At 40.7% G+C, this 26,881-nt stretch overlaps 1 protein-coding gene and 3 non-coding genes across 4 annotated transcripts in view; 1 reads left to right on the forward strand and 3 right to left on the reverse strand.

Moving 5' to 3' along the window:
* The first annotated feature begins 4,180 nt into the window (after positions 1-4,180).
* Positions 4,181-4,253, forward strand: trnaf-gaa (transfer RNA phenylalanine (anticodon GAA)). The gene has a single exon. It is a non-coding gene; the product is annotated as a tRNA-Phe (tRNA).
* A 5,267-nt stretch (positions 4,254-9,520) lies between these two features.
* On the reverse strand, positions 9,521-9,602 carry trnas-gcu (transfer RNA serine (anticodon GCU)). Its single transcript has one exon. It is a non-coding gene; the product is annotated as a tRNA-Ser (tRNA).
* Positions 9,603-15,440: 5,838 nt separating this feature from the next.
* The window catches only part of LOC132886843 (uncharacterized), a 41,744-nt gene continuing 30,303 nt past the window's right edge, over positions 15,441-26,881 (reverse strand). Inside the window, exons 2-6 of the mRNA XM_060921996.1 lie at positions 17,844-18,150; positions 17,199-17,374; positions 16,881-17,066; positions 16,446-16,729; positions 15,441-15,670 (exon numbers count right to left, since the gene is read on the reverse strand). Of these exons, the coding sequence (XP_060777979.1) occupies positions 16,463-16,729; positions 16,881-17,066; positions 17,199-17,374; positions 17,844-18,150 (936 nt within the window). The 3' untranslated portion in view covers positions 15,441-15,670; positions 16,446-16,462. The remainder of the gene's footprint in view (positions 15,671-16,445; positions 16,730-16,880; positions 17,067-17,198; positions 17,375-17,843; positions 18,151-26,881) is intronic.
* On the reverse strand, positions 25,330-25,521 carry LOC132897951 (U2 spliceosomal RNA). Its single transcript, XR_009656416.1, has one exon. It is a non-coding gene; the product is annotated as a U2 spliceosomal RNA (small nuclear RNA).

The raw sequence follows: 26,881 nt of genomic DNA on the forward strand, positions 1-26,881 counted from the left end.
GTTTGCAGCCAGCAGGGGCCTTTCTGTGTGGAGTTTGCATGCTCTCCCCATGTCTGTGTGGGCTTGCTCTGGTTTCTCCCACAGTTCAAAGACATGCAATTAGGTTAATATGGGATGGCCTTGAGCGAGGCACCTAACTCCCAACTGCTCCCCAGGTGCTGTTAGCATGGCTGCCCACTGCTCTAGGTATGTGTGTGTGGGTCTACTGCTTCAGATGGGTTAAATGCAGAGGGGAAATTTCACAAGTGTGTGATGAATAAAGTTGTGCTTTCTTTCTTTTCTTTATGTGTTGATTAAGTAATGTATATGTGCCTTTTGAGACTAAGAAATGTGAGAAATTTTAATTTTTAGCTCACCTGGACCAAAGGTCTGGTGGGCTTATGCCATGGGCTGCTGAGGTCAGTGTAAAGAGGTAGGGTTGGTTTCCTGCAGCAGAATTTGAAAAATGTGAAAAATAATATCTTGAAACTTGGTATATAGTTGGTGAGGGATATAGATGACTCCGTCTTCTTGTCTTTTTTAACTTGTAATTTTCTCAACCTCATGCTTTTTCCATGTACATCTCATGGAGTTCTTGTCCCGAGTTTCCTAGTGCTAAAAGTTGGAATTGTGTAACCAGCAACTTACAAATATTTACGGCATTATAAGAATCCTTTAGAGCTTTAATTGAAGTGTTTTTGTTGGTGTCAAAGGCTCGATGATAGAGACAAGTGTAACGTGTTTTGAAGAAACTTCTCCTTCCTCAGCAGCAAGAACTCACAAGCACCACTCCTCTCAGGTCCCAATATTTTTAGCTCAGAACCTGAGACGTGATCTTTCTCCCTTCAGGTCTGTCAAAGGCCCCAATGAGGATTGAAGGAGGAAATAAGAAACACAAATAAAACACCCAGTTTCTTTCTCTCTCTCTATGCAACCTTCACTCGATCCAGCAAACTTCACACACAAAATGCATCACACCTCTTAAGGCCTAATGGCTTGTTGGCATCTTTCATAATATTACCAAGAGCAGCAGCTGGTTTGTTCCTCACCTCAGTGAAATAACAGGCTTCATTAGTACAAAGTCAATAAATCAATCACATTGGAATAATAATAATAATAACTTGTCAAACTAAATTATTTGTCATGATTTATACTTATTTACAGCAATTTCAGATCAGGCCAAATCTCCTAATGCAGCAAAACCACTTTTAAAACAAATATAACAGGGAATTTAAACATTTAATAATGTATTAACTATATTATATTTTTACAGATTAGAATGACTGATTTTTCATAATTATATGAATTCTGCTGACAGTCGGAGTTGAAGACAGGTTCCCCATGTGAGGCTGAATATAAAGCCAGGATGCTTCAGTAAGAATCAACAATCTGTCAGTAACAATGGTGACACTGTCATGTGGTGCTGTGGGCTGGAGCTTCATGAACCTTTATGATGTGAACATATCATAGTACAGAAAGAATACTTTCACTCAGCTGAGACCATTCATCATGTTCACTGTTATATTCATGTGTCTGTGGCTTTCACTCGGTGAGTTAACTTTGACTTTTTTTTTGTCACTGCAGAAATATTAAGTGTTGAATTAGTGATTTATTCTTCTGTGTGGTGGTCAGAAAAATGAGACTGTGCATGCTCTCTTCTCCATGACAGGTGACTCCATGGCAGCTTCAGTAAAGCCACTTTTCACACATACAATTATAGATGAAGGCAGTGATGTTACTCTGTCCTGCAGCGACAAATCAAGTGGTAAAGGCAACTACCTGCACTGGTACAGACAAAATCTAAACTGGAGTTCCTTCTTTTTATATCCCAAAGTGAACATAAAAGTGACTCAATCCCACCAAGTCTCTCTGCTGAAGTTGATGAAAAGAATAACCAAGTGGATCTGCTCATCTCCTCTGCTGCTGTATCAGACTCTGCACTATACTACTGTGCTCTGCGGCCCACAGTGACAGGAAATCCAACTGCACTGTACAAAAACTTTCACACAGTTATGTTATACTGAAGGCTGATCAACTGCTAAGGTTACACAATTCCGGATGATATAATATCAATGATATAATCGGTTAAAAATAAATCAATGGATGGTTTGAGAGGTCAATAAAAATATACACTCACCTGCCAGTGTAATCGGAACTTGTTCTTGATTTGAAGATTCCTGTTCTTGGCTGCAGGAGTGGAACCCAGTGTGGTCTTCTGCTGTTGATTGCTGAGCTGCTTTTCTGCTCACCATGGTTGTAAAGAGTTGCTGTGAGTTGCGATATCCTTGCTAAAAGCACTAAACAAGTTTTCAATAAGTTCATATACATCCCACTTTCTAAAGTCAAGATCCTGCAGAGTCTGAATTTTACAATGATATTTGTGTGTTAGCTTTTTGTAATCCACAGTGATTTTACACAGTGAGGTGTGTTTTAGTGAAATGAAGTCATTATTGAGAATTTCTGATATATATTAGCCTGCTACTAGGAACAGCTATTACACATAATATAATCTTATACCTTTTATATATTTACTTAAAAATGGGAAAATTGCCATGCTTGTGTGCAATCTACTTTCAGTGTTTCCTCTTTTTATAATAAACTGTTTATTGGTGAATTATTCTTAAATGCCTCAATATGTCTCAAGGCTTATAAAAATATTTCTGCGAACAAAGACGAAACGATGAGAGAAAATCTTTCAGCAACATTGGTAACAGCCGAACATTGGCACCAGTTACCAGTTCTGTTCATATGAACTTTCATTTCTGAGAGGATCCATAAGCAAAACTCTTCTCTAACATAATGAGAGCATGAAAACTGATTCCATAATTGTCTTGATTGTTGGATTTTAAGTCATCCTTTTAATGTACTTCTTATATTTCATGACAGTTTTTCAATAAAAAAAAATACTGTTTCACAAAAATGTTCAGTGATTCCTTGATGACTTCTGTTAAAAGTGAGTTTGGATATTTGGGGTTTATATTCGTTTTTCAGGGTTTTTTTTCATAATCTATTTTTTTTATACCAACACAAAAGCTATACAGTACAACAAAACAAAGACAATAGACAAAGACAACAGTGCACAAACAATGAACACAAGATGTGCAATGAACCAAATGAATAGGTAGATTTTCAAAAGTGCAAATTAAATCCTTAAGTGATTTATACAGTATCAGTGATTTGTATCAGTTTTTTTTTCTATTACTACAGTATTTTCTACACTGCAGAACAATACCGGAGACACCAAAACTTTGAAAAATACATATGGGACACACACAGAACTAAGTGACATGCAAAAAAGTTTAAAAAAAAATTCCCACAGGACTGCAGAAGAAACAAGGGGATACAAAAATTAGAACAACAGGGACAATAGAAAGAAAAGAGCAATGACAAAACCTACACAATACCTACACAACAATCACAATACAAAAGAACAGTAAAATATAGTGCAAAAACCCCATCATCCCACCAGCCACCGGTGAAGCAGGCAGGGGCCCGATACAGACACAGCAACCACCGATGGGTCACATCACCGCCCCCAGGACCCCAGACAGACCAAACACAGGGCAGCAAACAGGAGAGTAGAGCCGACACCAGTGCGCAGCTTTGTGCTCGACCTGCACTGCAACGACCTCATGCCATCTCTCCTGCACATCTAACATTGTGCGTGTGTGTGAGAGACAAAGATTTTGATCATATAATCAAAATCTCCCTATTCTTTATTCAGTTTTTTATTTCACAATCTATTTTATACACTACACACAGATCAAAACCTCTCTCTCTCTCTCTCTCTGTGCATGTGTGCACTTATAAGGGAGATCATTATCCACTTGACACTGTGGATAACAGTTGAAATAATCAAGACTGCATGACTGGGGGGTAACAGTGAAATGAGCGAGCATAGAGAACACATTTACCTCATTATTTAGCTTATTATTTGCTCATTCTTTCATGTGAACATTTGTTCATTTAATTAAAAACATGCTTGGAATAAAACAAATTGCCAACAACATAAAAGAGTTTCATTAATCAATTACCACATTACATATGTAATGCTTCCAGATGATACGATCTATTATTTTAAACACTTTATATTTCATTAGATTTTGGTTCAAAAGGAACACCATGTGACCTTACCGATTGGATTTAGCAACTACTCATGTTTATATCGGTGACGTGACCGCTCAGATGGTGGCATGATCTTGCCAAAATAGCTCAGTAGGGAGAGTGTTAGACTGAAGATCTAAAGGTCCCTGGTTCAATCCCGGGTTTCGGCACTGGGGTGTGTTCATCTAAGCCTTTGACACTTAAGAGGTGTGTTGTTCAAGTGCAGCTGATGAAAAAAAGCAGAATTTTGATCCATTGTAGCCCAAAGTCAGCAGGACACTTGCGGAATGAATGGGTTTGATTTGTACCAACAAAGAGAGGTAACTTCAAGCCGACAGGACAGTTTGGTGTCTGCTCCATACATTTTGCAAAAGATAAATTTGTGAGGCAGATTCACATAGAAGGATTTGATTGATGTCTGGTATGCGGAGCAGTTCCTACGATCTGGAAACAAAAGTCAGAAGTGCCATCCCAAAGAGCTCACCGCACAGGAAGGGTCAAGCTTGCATTTAGCCTGTTGCTTGAATTTATGAGTTGTCCATCGGTGTCGCCAGACCCATTTTACTGGGGCACATGCCCCAATATATATCTGCTGTGATCCAGTAAAATTTCCTGATCACATTTCAGAAACAGTAATGTATTTGGCACTGCAGAATAACCGTACACTGTAAAAAATTGCAGCCTCATTTAGTTATGTCCACTTACTACCTCTCTTTAACACAAAGAGCTCTGACAATTTTTGGATTTTGAACTCAACTTTATGAGTTTTAGAAAGTAAAACATATTGCTATCCATTGTGTTGACTATTTGAGAATTTTGCAGATTTGTATGTGTTGATTGAACTTGGGTTTGTAAGTCATCAGTTGGAAAAAAGGAGAGGAAAAATAAGGCGGGAATGGGGGATGGGAGCTACAGAAAAAAAACAACTGTTTGCAGTGTCTTTAAGGCAACATTGAAGAATGGGAATACATTGCAGATAAGTCATATTTCGAATTCTATCCAAAATATACACATTTTGCAGTAAACGAGAAGGGACTTCTTCCACCGGCGGAAGAAGACTATTTCCCTAACAATGGCCTGTTAAAATAAGCGGAGCAATACAACACTGTCTGTACTGAGTGCAACTGGAAAACCGGATTGTCGAGAGACTCGTGAGTTTTTCATGCAGCATCAGTGCCAGGTGAGTTTAATAATCTTTAATTCACTATTTTTCCATTAACCGTCGGTGCAGTAATGTAATAACAGTAACTATGTAGGTTGTGTTTTTTAATAGCAGGGAAAAGCTAAATTCGAGCCTTTGATTATAAGCTAATGGCTTGGTGGCATCTTTCATAAATATTACCAAGAACAGCAGCTGGTTTGTTCCTCACCTCAGTGAAATAACAGGCTTCATTATTACAAAGTCAATAAATCAATCGCATTATAATAATAGTAATAATAGCTTTTATACTAAATTATTTATCATGACTTATTCACAGCAATTTCTGATAAGGCTAAAGTCCCTAATGCAGCAAAACCACTTATAAAACAAATGCAACATGAAATTTAAAGATGTAATGATTTATTTATTCAATTACGGTATACTTTTACAGAACAGAATGATTGATTTTTCATAATTCCATGAATTCTGCTGACAGTCGGAGTTGAAGACAGGTTCCCCATGTGAGGCTGAATGTAAAGCCAGGATGCTTCAGTAAGAATCAACAATCTGTCAGTAACAATGGTGACACTGTCATGTGGTGCTGTGGGCTGGAGCTTCATGAACCTTTATGATGTGAACATATCATAGTACAGAAAGAATACTTTCACTCAGCTGAGACCATTCATCATGTTCACTGTTATATTCATGTGTCTGTGGCTTTCACTCGGTGAGTTAACTTTGACTTTTCGTTATTGCAAAAATATTAAGCATTGAATTAGTGATTTATTCATCTGTGTGGTGGGAAGAAAAGTCAGAATGTGCATGCTCTCTTCTCTATGGCAGGTGACTCCATGGCAGCTTCAATAAAGCCACTTTTCACTCATACAATCAGGCCTGGCGCCAGGAACAGTTTACTAAGGGGGCAATTAGAAATCGCAAGGGGGCAAATATTTTTCATATAGTGTGTAGTAGTTATGGCGGTCTGACAACGTGTTTCAAACAATTAACTGCGCCAACCACAAAACCACGGCCCCGAAGGTTGCTTTAGTCCGGGAAAATCATGTGGCATATTACCAGGGCAGTTGCGCTTTATCAGCCCCCATGCCCACCTGTTAACCCTCCCCTCCAATTTTCTCACAGACACGCGTTACAACCGGAAAGATGCCAAACATAAAACAACACACACAGACCTACAGGCAAGTCCTTTAAATTTAAAATACATACAAATAGCTCCGTGGCATGAAAACAAAATGCCAATGCAAGTCTAAGGTACTTGGCTTGGCGGCCAAAATCATAATTTAAAAAAATCAACAGACCCCGCGGCTGCACCAGTAATAGCCTTCCTGACTCACACCGAGTCAACGCTAACCACTTAATCTGCGATCCCAGTTTAGGCATGTAGGGGACTAAACACTCTGAAGTGATGAATTTTCACCCCTGCTGCATGGGGGGTGACGTCAACGACACATATTCTTATGCTATTTGCGCACAAAGCGGACCATATATGAACACATACACCAACATAAACGGAGATAAACTTAGCCTACAAATAAAGAAAATGGATTCACAATATTGTGATTGAATTCGTTTAATTCGGTGGGGGAAAGACTACTCCCGTAAACTTGACTGCATATTACAGGATATTGCAGAGACAATGCACTTATAAGTGTACATGTAAAACCCCCGCCCACACGACCCCTCCGTCTATAATACATTATATTTTCATAAGAAAACAATTAAGTGATCTGAGTCTCCGTTGAGGGGGCGGGCTGTAGCCACGAGGGGGCGACGCCCCCTTTCGCCCCCCCACGGCGCCGGGCCTGCATACAATTATAGATGAAGGCAGTGATGTTACTCTGTCCTGCAGCTACAAATCAAGTGGTACAGGAAACTACCTGCACTGGTACAGACAATATCCAAAATCTAAACCTGACTTCCTTCTTTTTATATCACAAAGTGGACATAAAAGTGACTCAATCCCACCACGTCTCTCTGCTGAAGTTGATGACAAGAATAAAAAAGTGGATCTGCTCATCTCCTCTGCTGCTGTATCAGACTCTGCACTATACTACTGTGCTCTGCAGCCCACAGTGACAGGAAATCCAACTGCACTGTACAAAAACTTTCACACAGTTATGTTACACTGAAGGCTAATCACTTGTCAAAGTTACATAATTCCAGATGATATAATATCAATGATATAATGAGTTAAAATCAATAAATGGGGGGTTAGATCAGTCAATAAAATATATATTCAGTGTGTCTTGGCTCGGGGTGGCACGGTGGTGTAGTGGTTAGCGCTGTCGCCTCCCAGCAAGAAGGTCCGTGTTTGAGCCCCGTGGCCGGCGAGGGCTTTTCTGTGTGGAGTTTGCATGTTCTCGCCGTGTCCGTGTGGGTTTCCTCTGGGTGCTTCGATTTTCCCCACAGTCCAAAGACATGCAGGTTAGGTTAACTGGTGACTCTAAATTGACCGTAGGTGTGAATGTGAGTGTGAATGGTTGTCTGTGTCTATGTGTCAGCCCTGTGATGACCTGGCGACTTGTCCAGGGTGTACCCCGTCTTTCGCCCATAGTCAGCTGGGATAGGCTCCAGCTTGCCTGCGACCCTGTAGAACAGGATAAAGTGGCTAGAGACAATGAGATGAGGTGTCTTGGCTCAGTCTCCTGCTCCAGATCTATGTTCACACTCAGGATCACGCTTTTTGGTTGCTAAGTACAATGATTTCGTAGATTTTTGTTGTTGTTGTCAATGGCTTCATAATATATTCAAAACACACACACACACACAAATACTTTCAAGACTCATAATGGCCATTTTAGTCTTGCCTTGCCTGACCATAGTTTTAATTGATATCACTGTTTAAAGATCGTTATGGCCAAATGAGACTTCGAAGCACATATCAAGAATAAGGGGGCAGATGAAGCCCCGCTTTGAGGCTTTGTATCGTTGAGCAGAAAACCACATGACCCATGATAAACAAGGCCTCGATTGTGATTCACTAAAAGGTTCATTACTCAGACTCTCATTCAGCAGACTTCACTTGCGACCTACTGCTAAGAGAAATGTACAGCATGTTTAATTTCTACCTCGCGTCAATGTTCTGCCACTTTACATTATTCTTTGCATGTACAGTAATTTGCACAATGTTCCATTTTAAAATAACTTATGTCATCAGATTTTTTTTTGCTTGTTTGTTTTACTTATTTGCCCGTATGTTATTTGGTTGACCCTCTGTCTCTCTCTTACACACACACACACACACACACACACACACACACTTTCTCTTTTTCTATGGTCAGTATAATTTTGTCTGCACAATAAAAAGGTGTACATAAACATAAAGGGAGTAAGCTTTGTGTCCAGTGCTTGTGTGATGGGACTGTGAGTGCTACTGCAGCCCTGCAGTGCACAGAGTAACTTTTAGGGGAACCTTTATTGATTTTTGTTGAGGAACAGATTTTTTTTCACTGTGTTTGGATTGAGGTGATTCCTTTTCTTAGAAATTCCCTCCCCAGCCTCATGTGGTTCCCTCACGTGGTTTTCTTCCGAACGAGCCACGCCTCGAGGCGGAGCTTCATCTGCCACTCCCCCTTATACTCGACACGTGCTTCGGAGCCTCAGCTTCAGACAGCCATCACTACCAACCAATAATTGCTGATTATTGTCTGTCTGTATTTTGTCACAGCATTAAATCATAATGTATTTTGTGTGTGTGAGCAGTTTAAGGACAGTTCCCCCATTTCCCCCTGATGAAGCGATCAGCCAGGATGTGTTTCTATCTGACACTTAAAGACATTGATTTGAATTAAAAAGTCTGCAAAGGGAATAAATCTGAATTAATAGTACAGATCTTTGCACAGATAATGAGAAAAAGTGTCATGAATTCAGTTACAGGTGTTTACATTTTTCCTAAACATTTGTTTGTTAAAATTGCATTTTATATACTCTATGTTAATATTTATTTATTTTTAAACCTTTATTCATCACATGCACACTTCAAGCACAGTGAAATTCATCCTCTGCATTTAACCCATCTGAAGCAGTGAACACACGCGCACACACCCAGTGAGCGGTCAGGGGTTCAGCACCTTGCTCAAGGGCACCTCAGCCCAAGGCCGCCCCACGTCAACCGAACTGCATGTCTTTGGATTGTGGGGGAAACCAGAGCACCCAGACACAGGGAGAACATGCAAACTCCACACAGAAAGGCCCTTGCCAGCCGCTGGGTTCGACCCGGAACCTTCTTGCTGTGAGGCAACCATGCTAACCACTACGCCGCCCAAAAGAACAGACATGCGACGAGGGTGGGATTCGAACCCACGCATGCAGAGCACAATGGATTAGCAGGCCATCGCCTTAACCTCTCGGCCACCTCACCCACATTTATGTGTTTGTTTATTTCTTTTGTATGATGCAATGATCTTTGGTGTGCGAGTAACTCTGTTAAAGTCAAAACTCAGACTCATTAAAATTTTTGTTGGAACATTATTGCTGTATATTTATATAATAAGCCTGTTATGAAAATGTGAAAACTACATATTCAAAAATAAATCCATCTAAAATGCTCATCTGAAGTCTGACTGAAAATGAAATTATAATCATTTGAAACCAATTGGGCCGGCACGGTGGTGTAGTGGTTAGCGCTGTCGCCTCACAGCAAGAAGGTCTGGGTTCGAGCCCTGTGGCTGGTGAGGGCCTTTCTGTGTAGAGTTTGCATGTTCTCCCTGTTTCCTCTGGGTGCTCTGGTTTCTCCCAAAGACATGCAGGTTAGGTTAACTGGTGACTCTAAATTGACCGTAGGTGTGAGTGTGAATGGTTGTCTGTGTCTATGTGTCAGCCCTGTGATGACCTGGCGACTTGTCCAGGGTGTACCCCGCCTTTCGCCTGTAGTCAGCTGGGATAGGCTCCAGCTTGCCTGCGACCCTGTAGAACAGGATAAAGCGGCTAGAGATAATGAGATGAAACCAATTGCGGTAAATTTTGTGCTCCTTTTCCTGATCAGAGGCTAATTATAGGATTGGATCAAAACACAGTAAATGAATTATTACATAATGCTGGTTTGGGCCATAAACCTGTGTTTTGTACAAATCTTTTATTTCACTCCTTTTGAAGAAAAGTCCAACTTTATTCACGGATAATAATCCACGAACCACAACAAAATGCATTTGAAACCAATCGCAGTAAATTCTGTGCTGCTTTCCTGATGGTAGAATAATTATTGGACTCGGACTGATGGGTTCGGAACCAAACAAAACCGCTTCCTCATAAAGTAACGCGGTGGAACAGAAAGACTTCACCGGCCAATCAGGCGGCACTTTCCTCATGAATATTCATGATTTCCCTGCCCACCTCACGAAAATTGAAAGATGCATTCAGAATTTGGAATGTTTGTGTTTAAATCTTTACAGTTCCCCCCCCCCCCCCCAAAAAAAAGAAAATGCTCATTTGTAGAAGCAGCGAGATCAGGATCCCAGCAGCGACTCTGACACAGCGGTTATTCCTGCAGCACCGCTGGGTTTATTCCCGCACCGGCAGCAATGCACTCTCAGTTTTCCTTTTCACTGCAACAACAAGTGCTTTAAACACCTCATTATTACAAAAAGGGTCAAAAATAGCAGTGAACAGGCGGAAACGCTCTCAGGAATAGAGTTAACAGCGTTCAGAGGGTTTTTGCTCAAAGCGACCTGTTCCTTATTGTTGGGCGAATCGGTTTATATCCATGATAATGAGCCTAAAGTTAGCGGCTAGTCAGAAAAGTCGGATCCGGTTGCTAAGCTAATTAGCTGTTAGCATTAGCACACTACTGTGTGAGTATTAAAGCTAATGGATACAAACACTGCAGATAATCTGATGAGTGTTAAAAACAGACAGATGCGCTCAAAATGTAATTAAATGTGTTAAAGTACAAATGAGCAGAAAAGAAAAAGTCTTCATGTTTTCAGAAATGTTAATGTGGGCAGAAATGACCCATTCGGCTAATGGTGTAAGGAATATAATAATCTCTCTAACTTGTGTGTGTTAGTTTGTGAGAAAAGTCTGATAGTTTACTGCAAGTCAAATAGTTACTCAGAGGAGGAATATTAAATAAACCATATATAATAAATCATCTGGTTACAGAAAATTTCTGATTAGATTTTTAGCATTAGAAACCTTTATTCCTTCATCTGAAGCAGGAAAAACATTGTTTGTTTGTTTGTTGCTTCAGATGAAGGAATAAAGGCTTCTAATCTGATTTGATTAAAAATCTAATCAGAAATTTTCTGTAGCCAGATGATTTTTCCTGGCAACAAAATCCACCAATCAACAGACTTCACTTTTCTGAGGTTTAGGGCTGCACAGTGGTGTAGTGGCTCGCACTGTCTCCTCACAGCAAGAAGGTCCTGGGTTCAAGCCCAGCGGCTGACGGGCCTTTCTGTGTGCAGTTTGCATGTTCTCCTTGTGTCTGTGTGGGTTTTCTCTGGTTTCCCCCACAGTTCAAAGACGTGGTTAGGTATATTGGAGCCATGGGCTGAGGGGCCCCTGAGCACGTCCCCGAACCCCCAACTGCTCCCTGGGCGCTGTAGCATAGCTGCCGCTGCTGTATGTGTGTGTGTGTGCTCATTGCTTACTTGTGTGCGTTCAGTGCTTCAGATGGTTTAAATGCAGAGGAGAAATTTCACTGTGTGCTTCAGTCTGTGCTTGAGTGTACGGGTAACAAATAAAGGCTTCTTCTTAAATCTTACTCCGCTAGATAACGCATGTGCAGTACTGACACCGATACTAGTAAATAATCCGGTTATCATAGCAGTGTGATTCTTGCCATCTAAAAAGATCTCTTTTCTCTGTGAATCAAAGCAAACAAAAGCATGTCACATAAAATGATCAGTGATCGGGTTTATTTTACACCCAAATGCTTGACACTCAGCATCTTTTGGGTTGTTTACAACAATTTAGAAGCAGCGTGTCCACGAGCTCCACTGGCCTCGGTAAATCATATTTGGAGCACTGATCTCTATGTAAAAATCTGGAGAGCTCATAGGCTCGTCAGAGTGAAGCCATCTGGCTGCCATATTACCACTCACATCGGAGTGGAACGGTCATATCTCTGCCGAGGAAGTTACACAAAACTGGACAAAGTATTGATGTAATTGGTGAGAAAAAAATTCCAAGAAAAATGCCTGCATGTGCAGCAGTGAACTGTACAAACTGTCAAGTCAAAGGTTGCGGATGGACATTTCACATGTGAGTATTGATAGTGTGTGATCATTTTTGCACGTGTGTGCGCAGTGCCATTTGCGTGGACCCACCTACAGCGTTTTATGATGGTTTGCATGAGCAAAAGTAAAAAAAAAACAGAAAATCTGTCTCCACGTCTTGTCTGTTTTTGTTGAAAATCTGACAGTGATATCTGGAATGAACACTGTGACCGTGTCAGATTTTCCATGGAAATGTCCCAAACTAGATCAAAACCAAGGTCTAGAGATGTTTGATATTGAATGTGAAAACTCAGGCTCAACAGATCAAACTCAAAAAGAAGAATGAACTGAGTAAATTAGTCATTAGACTAAATGAAAGAAGGACCATAGCCTTAGACAGAAATGGCAGTGAGGGATGCAAATAAAAAGAGATGTTATTGTTCTAGTTTGGTCAGTAGTTATTTTCATTTACCTAAGGCGAACCACAAATGACAATGTCGATCATCTACACAGGTCACGCCCACTTGCACAAATTGAAAAAATGGGCATGATTGTCCATTTTAACAAGATTTTAGTTTAAATTGAGTGCAATTTAAAATATCGGCATCCGATATATGATTTCCTGTACAAAGAAAAACTGAAATAATTTTTGTAAAAATAATTATAGTAGTAAAAGACCCATTCAGAAAAAAATGATCAGAGACTGAACTGGAAAAGGAAAAAAAAAAACAATAACAGTGATGGAAGCACTAAAGATATGTAAGGAATGTGGGTAAAGATGAGAAAATAAGAAGAGGTAATGAAAGGAAAAAATGTCAGGAGATACTTTTCTTGAGGCAAATTTGATCGGACATGAAACTTGAAGACAGAAGCCAAATACACGCAGTGTAAGTGGTAAGATGGCAGCCAGATGGCTTCACTCGTCTCAACAGCAGGGAATCGGCTATGCATGTTCCAGATTTTTACGTAGAGTTTAGACTCTGTGACGTCACAATTTGTCCTCAGAGTGCAAAATTTGGAGAGAGAAAGATGGTGGCGCACAGAAACATTCTTCTTTTAAAATAAAATCTGTACACAGTATACAGGTACAAATATGAATGAGTGAGCACTCAAACGTCTTGTATGGAGCGATAATATCAGTATAAAGGAGCTTAGTTTTGGGGTTTTGTTTAGCTTTAATTCAAGGCATTTAAAAAAATATATTGTTTTAACCATTGAGGAATTTGTTTCCTTTACAAGCAATGGCAATGGCTTGGTTGGGGGCAATGGCTCTGCATCAGATTGCGGCATCTTCAACGCTTCCCAGCTGTACCCGGCCCTTGTGGGGGATTCACTTGGCTTCCCCCATCCTGAGGCACTCCCAGGAGATGACTGTGACCTTCCGTACTTTCTCGTGGGCGACGACGCGTTCCCCCTACATACTTGGATGACGAAGCCATACAGCAACAGGGGTATGACACATGCAGAGAGAGTCTTCAACTACCGACCCTCACGGGCAAGGCGGGTGGTCGAAAATGCCTTTGGCATTCTCGCACATCGCTGGCGTTGCCTGCTCACCACATTGCAGATCGGTCCTGGCAAGGCCACCAAGGTCGTCAATGCCACACTTGCGCTGCACAACCTCCTCAGGATGCGCTGACCAGCTCTCCAGGCAAATGAGGTGGATCAGGACGATGATGGGACCGTGGTACCAGGAGCCTGGCGTGAGGGTGTACAACTGACTGACACAGTTGCGGTTAGAGGTCAACGTGTGACACATGAGGGAAAAAAACAGAGGAACTATCTCAGTGACTATCTGAACAGCCCTATTGGCAGCGTACCATGGCAGGACAGGGTTGTATAAAACAACTTTGGCAGAAACTTTCGATGAACTCTTGATGACAAACGGTTATTAAACAAATTAATTTTCATGATTAAAATGTAAAAAAGGTGGAATAAAACTTGACATCATTGATTGATTGGTTTCCAGGTTATTTAATGTATGGCTGAGTGTTTCTATGATATACTTTTGAAATAAATTCATTTTGTCATTTACTTTTCCAAATATGCAGTAAATATCTTGTTTTTGTTTAGCACAAATCATCATTTTTATTTTTCCTTTCTTAAGTTATGAACAAGCACAGCTTTTGTAATTCTACATCAAGTTTACACCCATGGGTCAGAAACGACCCACATGCATTTGCTACAGCGTTTGGTGGGAACTGTGAATTGTGCTTGTGTCAGACATTTCACAGCTCAGCACAGCGCCCTTTGCCCATCTCATACATGGAAGTAATGTTTTTCAATTGTTCTAACATTACCTTAGAAAAAAATGGATTATGTTTAGGTTCCCTTGAGAGTGAGTAGATTACTTATCAGAAAGTTACAAGTAATTACTTTTAGCTACCGAGCTGTTGACATATTCTACTTTAGTTAGCTAATTTTATGGTAGTTGGCTTAGCTAACTACATAGTTAATAAATAAATAACTGGCCCCATTCACTGCTAAAGTAATTACTTGAAACAAATTATTATTATAGTATTAAGACATTTAATTTTAAATCACACTTGGATGACCCATGTGTAGTAATATAAAAAGTATTTTTGTTCATAAAGTAGGAAAGAAAAAATTAAATTAATGATTTGTGGTAATTAAAAACATGATATTTAAAGAATACTTGGAATATTCAATCATAAAATAAATTGATTTCAAAAGATAGAGCAAAGAAAAACTCAGTCAGCATGAAATAACCTGGAAAATGAATGCGGGTCATTTTTGACCCATGTTGTGCATTAGAAGGGGTGTGCATATGCTTTGCATCAAAGGGTTAAAAAAGATAAAGTAACTACCGAAATATGATAAATAACATTTAGATTAATTATAACTCTGCCAAGTCTCAGTGAAATTGGTAAAATATTTTCGGAGAACTAGATGTGTTCGGACACACCCACACACACATTGTTCTGCTTTCTGTAGTAATTTTTTTCAGAAGTCTTATTTCTGGGAAAATATGAACAACAAGTCATTATATATGGTCAATCATAACATTTATTAACAAAACATAAACAAAACAGATTGCACATGTCTTTCTGCTCCTATATAGCTAATCTGAGACATCGTCCTCCGCCCTCTGGCTTGTCGGGGTCGATCCGGAGTCCCCTCCCTCGAGCTGCTTCAAGAAACTGTCACTCAGACCTATGTTGGAGAAGCTCTCCACTGACGTGCTTCCTGGGTTGAATTGCCCTGCTGTGGGTGGCCCTGCTGAATGTGGCCTAGGTAGAGGGATCGATATCTGCAAAATAAAGACGTTAAAAGATATTTAAATTTTAGTTATCTCTAGTTTACCTGTATTTTTTTTATGTGACAAGAAACATTAAAAAGATGATTTTTGTTTGTTGTTTTTTTTTTTTAATTACACTACCGTTCAAAATTTTGGGATCACTTCGAAATGTCCTTATTTTTGAAAGAAAAGCACTGTTCTTTTCAATGAAGATCACTTTAAACTAATCAGAAATCCACTCTATACATTGCTAATGTGGTAAATGACTATTCTAGCTGCAAATGTCTGGTTTTTGGTGCAATATCTCCATAGGTGTATAGAGGCCCATTTCCAGCAACTCTCACTCCAGTGTTCTAATGGTACAATGTGTTTGCTCATTGCCTCAGAAGGCTAATGGATGATTAGGAAACCCTTGTACAATCATGTTAGCACAGCTGAAAACAGTTTAGCTCTTTAGAGAAGCTATAAAACTGACCTTCCTTTGAGCAGATTGAGTTTCTGGAGCATCACATTTGTGGGGTCGATTAAATGCTCAAAATGGCCAGAAAAATGTCTTGACTATATTTTCTATTCATTTTACAACTTATGGTGGTAAATAAAAGTGTGACTTTTCATGGAAAACACAAGATTGTCTGGGTGACCCCAAACTTTTGAACGGTAGTGTATATGTGTCATCAAAATTTGTCATTTAAAAAAAGATTATACACAATCCAATTTATCATGAAGATATACATGTGCAGAGTAGAATGTCTCATCTTGTCACTGGCTACTCCACTGTAATACACACCTGCTGCACCTGCCTCATCAGAGTGCTGTGGCAACGGGGTGGGTCAGCTGCCAGGACTGCTGCGAGGGATGCTGCGAGGCAATGCGAGGAGGCAACGAAGTATCTGGGGCTTGTGGAGGGGGCATGATGGGCCTTGTGAATTCCCGCATCAGATTCTGGGCAGCTACAGTGAAGTCCTCCCATCTCTCATCGGGCACCTTCGCGATCCTGGCCACGAGCCAGTTCCCCAGTGCCGTGCGTTCGTCTTGGGGTTCTGCAGAACTGGCGGTTAAAGCTGCTTCAATCTGCTCAAGATCACGGAAAAATGTAAACATAATGATTATTAACTCCATATACCATTAAATAAGAATACCATAAAAACTATACACATCAATTTAAAATACATTTTGTACAAAGTTGTATTCTTTTGGCCAAACAAATGCTAAAGTCTTATACCTTTTGGGAAATCTCCTCAGACGGCCTGGGCCTCGATAAGTATTCGAGAATGACATCGTCAATCTTCTTTGAGCGCTTTTTTTTGGCTTGAACATAGGCCCGGCTGGAGGTTGACCTGTCACTCGCTTGATCCTCTTCTTCACTGGTCGAAGCTCCCCTGCTTTTCCTGGACTCTGATGACGGCAGCTGGAGGAACGAAACACAAAGCAGAAAACAGTCATTAATCATGATCATTAATGAAATAATTAATTGTGATCGTTAATCATCAATCATGATCATTTATAATAATCCAAACAACAATACATGGTAAATGCTTACTGTTCCTGTGTCAGACATGTACGATCTTGGAACGATGTGATCCCTCAAGAAAACAAAGTTCTGTAGCTGCCATCTTTTCCTGGCTGTGAGTGCCTCTACTGCTTGCCCTGACCTTTTCTTCAAAAGCTTTCCCACAACCGTCCTCTGGTTCCTGAACCATCCATTTACCTTGGCAACTGCAGTAAACAAAAACATAAAACAAAATATTTCGGTATTTATTTCAGGGATGCAAACGGCATCTGAGTGTCTGATTATAATTTCATCAAAGTAAATTCGCAGCTTTCTGATTTACTGTTTTCTTCTATGGACTGTAACGGCATTTGCTTATTAAGTAATTTTAATACAGAATTTACTTTGATGAAATTATTCAGACACTCCAACACCCCCAATAAAAAAAAATCGGATCTGCACGATACAAGGTGCATGCGCCAAAAGGCGCGCCGTCTGCATAGAAATGCAAAGAAAAGAAAGTTAAAATTCACGTGCACAGCATGAACTTGGGAAAAAAATGACAACATATACCAAGCAAAGCTTTAACCAATACATGTGCAAAGTATGTCTACACAAAACTTACAAATCCAAGGATTTTTACTAAGAAAATGCCAAAACAGCACCATAATTAGTATTTAGCAGGTCAATACTCACCAGTTGTGTGTAGTTCAGCAGCAATGCCCTGTGTCAATTTCCGTTTGTGGATGGCATTGCTGTACAGGTCCAAAGTCTTGTCGTAGAAACAAGGGTTGGCATGGAAAAAATCGACCAACTTCTCCTCGTCTGCTACGCCAAAAGAGTAGGACAAACTCCTGGCCTGCTGGCCACTGTCGTGGTCTTCACCCTCCTCCTCACTGCTCCTTGTCCTCTCTCTCTCCTCCCTCTCTGCCGCCGTCTCTCTCTCCTCCCTCTCTGCCGCCGTCTCTCTCTCCTCTGTCTCCATCCTCCTCTTCCCTTTTGCCTTCGGCATATTGAATTTAAGCGATGCAATGAAAATGAAACTGGGTTTTCTCTCAATCAAAGCCTACGTGTACAAATGGCCATAGGCACCCCTGCAACTTTATATACCCGAGTTTTCGTGCGATTGCTGCCCTCTCGCAGTACGGCCAATGCATGGCCGACTTACTCGACACGCATGGATAATGTACGAAATATCTGAACGTGCATTGGCCGCACTAATTCCGTATGTAGGGTGCACGACAGACATACGGAGTCCGCAAGTGCGACGTACGAAAAAAATTGACATTTTGCCCAAACCTGACACCAGCAAATCGTACGAAAGACGCACGTCGGCCGTACGAAAGACACACGAGGCCGTAAGTTTGTCTTGCAACCTGAAAAAAACGTAAGCGCCCGTAGAGTTTGTTTGACATGACAAAGAACCTCTGCGGCCGGTCTGCGGCCAGTCTATGGCTCGAAAATCAGCACATCACACGTGCCCCCTCCGTGCGTTTCTTTGCATTTTTTGCACGTAGACCGGCCGTAGGAGCACGTACGGCCGGTTGTGACCGAGGCATAACAAATTATCATTAAACTTGAACGAATCCAAAGTAATATTATTTGGTAACAACCAAACAAACACACAAATAAATATTCAAATAGATGGGGTTATTATAGAAAGAGTTAAGGATATCAAATTTCTTGGAACAACTATTGATGAAAAACTTAGCTGGAAACCACATATAAAAACATACAATCCAAAGTATCAAGAAGTATTACAATATTAAACAAAGTCAAACAATTTCTAGATCACAAGTCACTCATTCTTTACTGTTCCCTGGGTCACCTTATTTAAGTTACTGTGCAGAGGTATGGGGCAATAATTACAAAAATACAATACATTCATTATTCATTCTCCAAAAAAGAGCAATAAGGATTATACACAAGGCTGGTTCTCGGGATCATACAAATACATTTGTGGGTGCAATTGGTCTTAAGTGATCAGTCTCATTAAATCAGTCTCAGTAATAATACCTTTAATTTTGGTGTTTAATAATAAGTTACCAAACAGCTAAATTATGGTATATTCCAAATTATTATGATCACTACCAATGCAGCAACAATGTATTACTTACCGTATTATATAGACACTACAGCCAATAGTATTCATATACTCTTGGGTGAACGCAATTTGGAGTTCTTTTAGATTGTGTGACTTCAAGGATATATCAGCAAAAACAGACACACAGTTTAACAGGATAATTGAATTTATTATAACAAAGGTACTAAATGAACAATAGCAGTCGAATACATTATATACAATATGGTCATATACTTGATGAGCGTGTGTGTGTGCGTGTCTGTGAGCGTGTGTCTGTGTGTGTGTGTGTGTGTGAGGGGCTGTAAAGTTTGGAATGTTCTCAAGTGGTGTTAGGGGAAGGGATTCCACCTCGTGGTCGAGACAAAGGGACTAGCCGTGGTTGCTAACCCACTAGCTTATAACATTACTAAATCCACTGAAATCTTGATGAGGTCAAGATATGTGTAATAATGAAATTAAAGGTGTTAGAAAGGATAGAGAAAGAGCATGCAACAACCTATCTATTAAAAACAACTGAGAGGACAATATAGAACAATGATCAATTCAACACTCTGAGTATCTACAGTGTGCACAATTAAACAGTTCCTGAGTTTAAATTCACACTACTTCATAAAGCTAATTCCTAAGACTAGTTTTTGCCCAAAATGCCAGCCTTACTTCCAGTATTTGCTTCTATGCAAGATTATGCCGAGATGTCCCGAAGAGGCGGAGTTTCACAGAGCTCGTGGAGGCTTCTGTAAAAAGGCGCAGAGAATTCCTTGGTCCGAACTTCGTCGTTCGTGAGGAAAAGTCTCTGATCAAACAATGTGCACAGCGATTAAGTCAGAAGGAATCCGGTCGCTTCTAACTTTTAATTAATTGCTTTGGGCTGCAGTCGTAACGTGACTTATAATGAACAAATAAAATCGGTTGTAACTCAAAATGAGTGAGACGGCACACTTAAGTAGCATTTTTACCGGCCAGCGGTAAACACGAAAGCGCGCTGAGTCTTCTTTTCTTGCAAGGCAGACATCTTGATCTCGGATGTTCTGATGAGAGGGTGTCTCTTTATGTCTGTACTATGCATGGTCCACAGCACCAAAGAGGCTGAACTGAGGGTTTCCGGGTCACCTATACAGTCATGGAGGAAGTGACGTAGGTGATCCCGCCCAGCCGTGACGTAGGTCATCGCGGAAGTTAGTTGATGGGATTTGTAGTCCTAGACGGGACTGGGCTGTCCCTACACATTATTCTTACAGTCAGAAATACTGAAATTTGCAGATCTGGTGGACTATCAAACAGCACAAATATTATTCAAAGCAAACAATAATCAACTACCACATAATATTCAAAAACTGTTCACTGAAAGAGATGGGAGTTATAATTTAAGGGGTTTATTAACCCCGCCGACAGTAGTCGGAGGGGTTATTATTTTCACCTGCGTCAGTCTGTGTGTGTGTGTATCTGTCTGTCTGTCTGCAAGATATCTCAAGAACCAATGGATCGATTTGGACCAAATTTTGTACATGTGTTGCCAATCACCCAGGAAGGAAACCATTAAATTTTGGAGGTCAAAGGTCAAAGGTCAAGGTCATGGCAGAACTTCGAAATTTTCGCCCAATGTATTTTAATAGGGAAAAGGCAGGGTTTGCACTCGTTAGAGTGTCCCTGTCTAGTTTAAATTTAAAAATTATAGGGTGTGCACAACCAAGAAAAGTTTTTGTATTTCTGTTTGTGGGGTAAAGCGGTGGAACAGTTTAAATGAGGACCTCAAGGGATGTCCAGACATGAAGCGGTTTAAAAAGATGTACAAAAATTTGATTTTCACAAGGTATAAGGATGAAGGGGATTAATCATAACTGGCTGTTTATTGTGTAAATTTTCTTTTTTGAGTCTTCATCTATTTGTTTTGTTTTTATTTTGTTCTCCATTGTGAGTGTGGGATTTGTAGTAAACTTGTGTGTAGACATATGGATATACACATAATTAATTAATTATATGATATAGTCATAGAGAATTGATATCTGAATAGTTGAAGTAATAAGTAATATACAGTGTGTATATATATATATATATATATATATATATATATATATATATATATATAGTGCTGTCAAGCGATTAAAATATTTCATCGCGATTAATGTCGCGACTGTCATAGTTAACTCGCGATTAATCGCAATTTAATCGCACATTTTTGTCACATGAAAAACCATTGTAATTCTCTTATCAGCATAAAAAAGTGAATGGGCTTGCTCACCGTTCGAACTACGGGGGTACTCGGGGGATCCGAGATCCCCTGAAACAGACATGAGATCCCTTGAAAACATGACTTGGGAAATGTTGGGGGTCTCTAAAATATTGTCAAAATGATGTTTATTGACATAGCAATCGTGTGTAACGGGAAGCATTTGCATATCCGAAGTGAGCGCGCGATGGAGAGCCGCGCTCTGAGACAAGCGCAAGCACCGCCCCAAGGGAATAAAGGGACCCCCCGAAAATATCGGCATAGTTCGAACACTGGTTGTACCAATGTTTTTTTTTTAATTGCAGAGCATAACACGTCTTGTCACAGCCACTACAAAGTGGGGCTGGAGCCGCCGATGGGAAAACGAAACCTAAGCCGAACACCGTGGCTCTTCGGGGGAGGGCAGAGGACTCTGGCTGTGTGGGGCGTGGCATCATGTCACAGAGCGTTAATCTCGCGATGAAAAAATTATCGCCGTTAAAATTGAGTCAAGTTAACGCGTTAATAACGCGACATTTTTGACAGCACATATATATATATATATAAGGAAGCTTGATAATCAATTTATATTGACTAAAGTAGAGGGGTGGAATTAAATAAGTTTTTACTTCAGCCCACTCCTTTTCAGACATGTAAACTCAAAACTGCTTAGTGCATCCTTGTTTGTATTTTTGTCTTGTTTTCTTTTGTTTTCTCTCTCTCTCATTATCTGTAGCCGCTTTATCCTTCTACAGGGTCGCAGGCAAGCTGGAGCCTATCCCAGCTGACTATGGGCGAAAGGCAGGGTACACCCTGGACAAGTCGCCAGGGCCCTGTACTACGAAGCGGGTTTTCTGGCTTACCAGGGTAACTTCGAGAGTAACTTGATCACGTGCAGCGTAACTTCCTGATTAACCCATACTACGAAAGTTGGCTATGTTCAAACCGAGGTATGCTGCCATGGCAACTTACGCTGCATCTCAAACCTGCTCGTCTCAGGTTATGTTCTTGGTTAACCCGAGGTTTCCGATTAACCACACCCTTTTCAAACACCACCTCTCCACCGACATTTCCTCTAGAGACAATGCCAGCGTACCTGGATGACCCGTGCGATATCGGAGCGCAGATTAGAGATGGGATTTATGGCTCTTTGATGGGATCCGCATCTTTGTGATCCGTTCTTTGAAAAGAGCCGTTCAAAAGACTGCCTCATTTGGCTCTTTTTAAATATTTATTCAGTTTTAAGAAGACAGCGTCTAAAGAAGCCAGATCCCTCTGCTTAGACAGTGACATCAATATTTCTGGACATACCTTTTATATAAAGCAACCTAGACTTACATTATTGTAACCCCTAAACGCTCATAAATAACCATTAAAAAACAATGAGGGCTTCAATGAATGTCCATGCAGAACGGCTTTTCTGTAAAAAAAAAAAAAAAAAAAAGAACCCACTCAAGAACATAGTTACCAAGAACGCAAGAATATTTAAAAAAAAAAACACTTGTTTTACAAAAATATTTAAGTCTGAGATACAAAATAGATACAACTAGACAAACAGATAAATAAATAAAATACACAAAAATAGAACAAACAAAATGACGATAGAATAAATTAAATGAACGTCCGTGCAAAGTAGTTTCCCCACAATATTATCATTAATATCACACAACAACATTATAAACTATATACAAAACAATTTGAACTATTAGGCAAACAGATAAAACTTGAATAAATAAAAGGCAAATGAATGCTTGCTTGCACGCGCACACCATTATGAATGATGTTTTTATATTTCATTTTCACCTGTTGCCAGGTGCGTTTGGCACTGCTGTTGCCTCTGAAATGTTCACAGGACATACACCAACTTAGTCAAAGGGACTGAACAGTCAGTCATCCTAATTCATGTGACTCTGTGCACATATCAGCTTAAGTAGGCTACTCCATGAATTTACCATGCCAAATTTTATTCAGGATTTTTCGGACATTAAACAAGCTATATATGACTGGGGCCACGTCGAAGGACCATTTTCTGTGACTTGTGATTGATCATGAAGCTTTCTCTCATCCTATACTTCTGTTCTGGAACATATAGAAGGGAGAATCTACTTGCGCATTTACCCGATCGGCAATTCGTTGCCAACATGCTTGCCGCTCCTTATTGGCAGCCGCTGTGTTAGATTTTGCTCTTAATGTTGTTTTGAACTCCTCATAGCTTTGCATTATGACAGCGCATTCTTCCTCCGTGAAGCACGGCGACCGTGCCATTGTGAACAGTGGGGATTTGCGCTGATAACCTCCCCTTTAACGTGAACGCGCATTAACCCTGATTAAGTTAAACCAGGTTCAACAAATCAACTTCATAACTGGCGTCGTAGTACCGTTTAACCCCAAACAAGATAACCAGGTTTTGTCAACCCCGGTTTAGCGGGGAAACCCTGGGTTGCTTCTGGGTAGGTTAGCCTCCGTTCGTAGTACAGGGCCCAGGTTATCACAGGGCTGACACATAGACACAGACAACCATTCACACTCACATTCACACCTACGGTCAATTTAGAGTCACCAGTTAACCTAACCTGCATGTCTTTGGACTGTGGGGGAAACCAGAGCACCAGGGCCCTGTACTACGAACGGAGGCTAACCTACCCAGAAACCTACCCGTTCTGCATGGACATTCATTGAAGCCCTCATTGTTTTTTAATGGTTATTTATGAGCGTTTAGGGGTTACAATAATGTAAGTCTAGGTTGCTTTATATTAAAGGTATGTCCAGAAATATTGATGTCACTGTCTAAGCAGAGGGATCTGGCTTCTTTAGACGCTGTCTTCTTAAAACTGAATAAATATTTAAAAAGAGCCAAATGAGGCAGTCTTTTGAACGGCTCTTTTCAAAGAACGGATCACAAAGATGCGGATCCCATCAAAGAGCCATAAATCCCATCTCTAATCTGCGCTCCGATATCGCACGGGTCATCCAGGTACGCTGGCATTGTCTCTAGAGGAAATGTCGGTGGAGAGGTGGTGTTTAAAAAGGGTGTGGTTAATCGGAAACCTCGGGTTAACCAAGAACATAACCTGAGACGAGCAGGTTTGAGATGCAGCGTAAGTTGCCATGGCAGCATACCTCGGTTTGAACATAGCCAACTTTCGTAGTATGGGTTAATCGGGAAGTTACGCTGCACGTGATCAAGTTACTCTCGAAGTTACCCTGGTAAGCCAGAAAACCCGCTTCGTAGTACAGGGCCCAGGAGGAAACCCACGCGGACAACATGCAAACTCCACACAGAAAGGCCCTCGCCGGCCCCGGGGCTCGAACCCGGACCTTCTTGCTGTGAGGCGACAGCGCTAACCACTACACCACCGTGCTGCCCATTTTGGTATATTATTACATACATTATTTAAGGTTTATTTTCTAATTTAGTGGCTTTTTACGTGTTATTGTTGCAAATGCTGTTTTGTTTTTCTTGTTATCTGCTTATTTATTCATTGTTTGTTTACATGTTTGAAATAAACCATGCCCCCAGAGTGAATATTCATGAGCAAATTGGGCGTGGTGTTTCGCCCAGTGGAAACCTACAGTAACCCTTTGTGTGCTTTGTGTGATTTTTTTTCTTCAATCAGAAATATTGGTAGGGACACGCCCATACCGCCCACACCCAATTCTACACCTGTGTTGTTGAGCATGGAGAAAACCAGAAAATAGGGAAAAAGTTAGGGCAGGCAAAATAAAGATTTTTTCTTTCTTTTTTAAAATAAGGTAACTATTCCTAAATCTACTATAACACCATATGAGAGTATAGAATAAAAGGACCAAATTCCTATTTTTATTTTCTACTCTAAAAAACCCATTTATCAACTTCATTTAAAAAGAGTGTGCCAAATAAGAAAAAAAAAAACTTTTCCTAGAACAAAGATAGAGGCATTACAATATCAGGTTGGTATATGGAGCCAAAAGAGCAAACCCCTATCCCAGCTCCTTGCTCTAAAAAATTTACTTGATGTAACACTCTCATTTAGAGAACAAATCAGATATTAAATTGATTAGAATAGATACCACACTTGATCCTGGTCAAAATACAAAGAAATGATAATTTACTGCAGCTAATGGCTTTAAATATACCACTTCCACATATGAAAATCCAGAAAGGTAAACACAGCTAGACTCCGCCCCCAACAGCTGGATCCTTTTGAAGAGAGACATCGCCTTTTGGGGCGTGTGGGAGATGCTTCAATACAAAAAGATCAACAGTTCTAACATTTGTTGACTAAAAATGTTCAGCTCCACCAGAGCAAAGCCTACAAAAATATGGACCCTTTTCACGTGACGTCACGACAAACATGGCCACCATTTTGGACGTGTACTACCGGTAGTTTACCACAGCCAACATTGAGGAACGGCAGCAAAGAAAGTTTTTACTTTCAGCAAGACTTCCATCATGCCACTATATTGTTGTGCACCTGGATGTAGTAACCATCAACAAACAAGGCAAGGGTTATCATTTTATCGGGTCCTGACAGAGAAGATGGATAGCAGCCATTAACAGATTGGCAGCCCTTGGCATACCAGCGCTTGTGTAGTGACCACTTTGTTGGAGGTAAGACGAATAAAATTAGCCAGAAAAGGCATTACATTGCTGTTAACATTCTGTGGCAGCGAGTGTGTAACCAAATAGGCTAAAATAACCCATTGTAACCTCTTTGTTCTTCTGTAGTAGCTACTGTTGACTAGCTAATGTCAACAACATAGTAGCTAGTATGTTACTGTAGCAATGTTTACGTTCAGTCATTTGGATGACTGTTAAAACCTTTCAGTCTCAAGTTTTTCCTTTACTGTATTTACTAGTTTACTGTAATTATGATCCGGCAGCTATTTACACCGGATCCAGTGTAAATAGCTGCCGGAGCCAACGTCCGAGGTTCCGGAGTGCGCTCCGGCTTGCTCTCCCTCAAATTAAGCAGCGCGCTCCGGCTTGCTCCCCCTCAAATTAAGCAGCGCGCTCCGGCTTGCTCCGGAGCACGCCGGAGCATGCTGCTTAATTTGAGGGGGAGCAAGCCAGAGCGCGCTGCTTAATTTGAGGGGAAGCAAGCCAGAGCGCGCTGCTTAATTTGAGGGGGAGCAAGCCAGAGTGCGCTGCTTAATTTGAGGGGGAGCAAGCCGGAGCGCGCTCCGGAACCTCGGCCGGAGCACTCCTGGAGCAAGCCGGAGCGTGCTCTGGAACCTCGGACGTTGGCGTGTATGTGTATGGCGATGGGTTTTTAACGACATAGATATACAGATCATGTGGGCCGAAGTCAGGTAAAGACGAGGGCTTCGTGTACTTCCGTACATCAGTGAACAATCCTGGTGGAAGCAGGTAAACGTCGTTCTCTAAGCCTGCTAACCTCAATTTTTGCAAATACCTCTCCCTCTGCTCGCCCTGTAAATGCCCTACATCGCTGGATAGTGAAG

Source organism: Neoarius graeffei, chromosome 1 (assembly GCF_027579695.1).
Source record: "Neoarius graeffei isolate fNeoGra1 chromosome 1, fNeoGra1.pri, whole genome shotgun sequence".
Lineage (NCBI taxonomy): Eukaryota > Metazoa > Chordata > Actinopteri > Siluriformes > Ariidae > Neoarius > Neoarius graeffei.